The 1,955-nt window shown below is 37.6% G+C and overlaps 1 protein-coding gene across 1 annotated transcript; it reads right to left on the bottom strand.

Annotated features, from left to right (window-relative positions):
* Positions 1 to 701: 701 nt before the first annotated feature.
* On the bottom strand, positions 702 to 1,595 carry LOC138883874 (uncharacterized). The gene has a single exon (XM_070164591.1). It carries the CDS (start codon positions 1,593 to 1,595, stop codon positions 702 to 704), a length of 894 nt encoding a protein of 297 aa, XP_070020692.1.
* Positions 1,596 to 1,955: the final 360 nt, after the last annotated feature.

Below are 1,955 nucleotides of genomic sequence, written 5' to 3'. Positions count from 1 at the left end.
CTTGTTTTATTAATATGGTTCATGACTTCCTGGACGAGGATAACATTATCGCAAGCCCTACGTCCTTTGAGGAAGCTAATTTGGCAAGGGCCAATAAGGTCAGACAAGTATAACTTGATGCGATTTGCAATGATTTTTGTAATTATCTTATAGACCGTATTGCAAAAGCCAATGGGTCAGAAATTCTTGAGGTCATTTGCGTTATGGAATTTAGGGATAAGACAAAGATATGTATTATTTATAGAGGCAGGTAATTCCTGAGTATTAAAGACATGCCTACAAAGATTTATTATGGAATTCCCAACTATATTCCCGTATTTCTGGATAAAAAAGGGTGCAGACCATCAGGTCCCGGAGCTTTAAAAGGTTTAAAGGAGAATAGGGCTTGGGTGACCTCATTGTCTAGTAAGGGGTTATCCAAAGGGGAGAGGTCGATATTATGAAAACTCGAAGGAGTTATTTTAATACTTCTCCATTCAGCACTTGAGTGACTATTAGTGTAGATTGTTTTAAAGTAATTGCTAGTATAATTAACTAGGCTGTCATGGTCAGTAATCCAATTACCATGCTCATCCTTAAAAAAAAAATACTTTATTCCTTCTTCTTTGATTGACAACAGACAAATGATAGAACCTAGTGTTAGCATCACCATTATTTAACCAATTAATTCTAGACCTAATTTTCCAAAAATCCTCTTCCAATCAAAGAATGTTATTGTATTCAATGGTAAGGATTTTTTCAAGGGACTGGAGAAAAGTACTAGTGGTGTAAGCTTGTGAATGTTGAATACCATTTAATCTAGCCAATATTTTGTTTTTTCTATAGAAGATGTTTCCAAATGTGTCTCTATTCCGGGAGGTAACTTTCTGGGTAAAGAATTCAGTTGCCTCAGCAAACTCCCTATGCTGCCAACTCTCTTTCACAATATTCTCAAATTCAGGATGAGAACTCCAGTAAGTTTCTAGACGGAAAGGCTTTGTAATAGTATTAAGAGGTTGTCTAAAAATATTATTAGTTTTAATAAGAAGGGGGTTATGTTCAGAATAGGTTTTTGGTAGATGAGTGATGGATACATTAAGATAGTTGACGAGCCAATCTTCATTAGCAAAACAACGGTCCAATCTTTCAAGAATTAAACCATTATTATTCCTACGATGGTTAGACCAAGTATAACGACCTCCTTTAAAACCCAAATCAATTAACTTACAAAAATTAACGCACGACCAAAATCTAGTGGAACGTGACCTATTGATCCTTCTACCTCCAAACTTTTCTTCTTGTCTAAGGGTATCATTAAAATCCCCCACAACTAGCCAAGGGACATTATAACTAGTAGATACATTTTCCAAATTTTCCCAAAGTTCTCTACGATTTACAGCTTTTGTACTAGCATATATGGTACTAAATAACCAAGGGGGATGATTTGGATTTACCTGAATCATAGCATGTAGTTCCTGAGTAGACTGTCTGAATTGAGTAACAGTCACCATGTTGGTAACCCAAAGGAGAACAATTCCTCCTGCTCTACCTTGAGCAGGGACCTCCATCATGTCATCAAAGTGGAAATCATCTCTGAGGGTTGTATGATCTTCCATATTTGTTTCTAACAGGGCGACCATGCATGGGGTATGAGTATAGATGCGGTCCCTAAAATTCCTCCTAAAAGTATCATTGTTTGCCCCCTTGTGTTCCAAACAATAAAGCTAGTAGTTTTATTCATGGGAATCGTTTGATTGTGGGGATGCATTGAGACTTGGTTCTCCTGCATTGAGAACTGGCTTCCCTCAGAGTTGGGGTTAACAATACCACATATTTTGCGGCAGCTCTGTTCACTGCTGGTCGCAGATCGAACGAGCACTTCATGAGTGCCACTAGGCAATTATAAATGAACTTTTTGTCCTCTATCTCGGGGAACAACATAAGGGCTGCTTCTCTGAGGTTTGAGATTTCGGTGA

This window comes from Nicotiana sylvestris, chromosome 12 (assembly GCF_000393655.2).
Source record: "Nicotiana sylvestris chromosome 12, ASM39365v2, whole genome shotgun sequence".
Classification (NCBI taxonomy): domain Eukaryota; kingdom Viridiplantae; phylum Streptophyta; class Magnoliopsida; order Solanales; family Solanaceae; genus Nicotiana; species Nicotiana sylvestris.
Note: the sequence above shows the minus strand (reverse complement) of the source record. Positions and strands in the feature narration are given on the sequence as shown.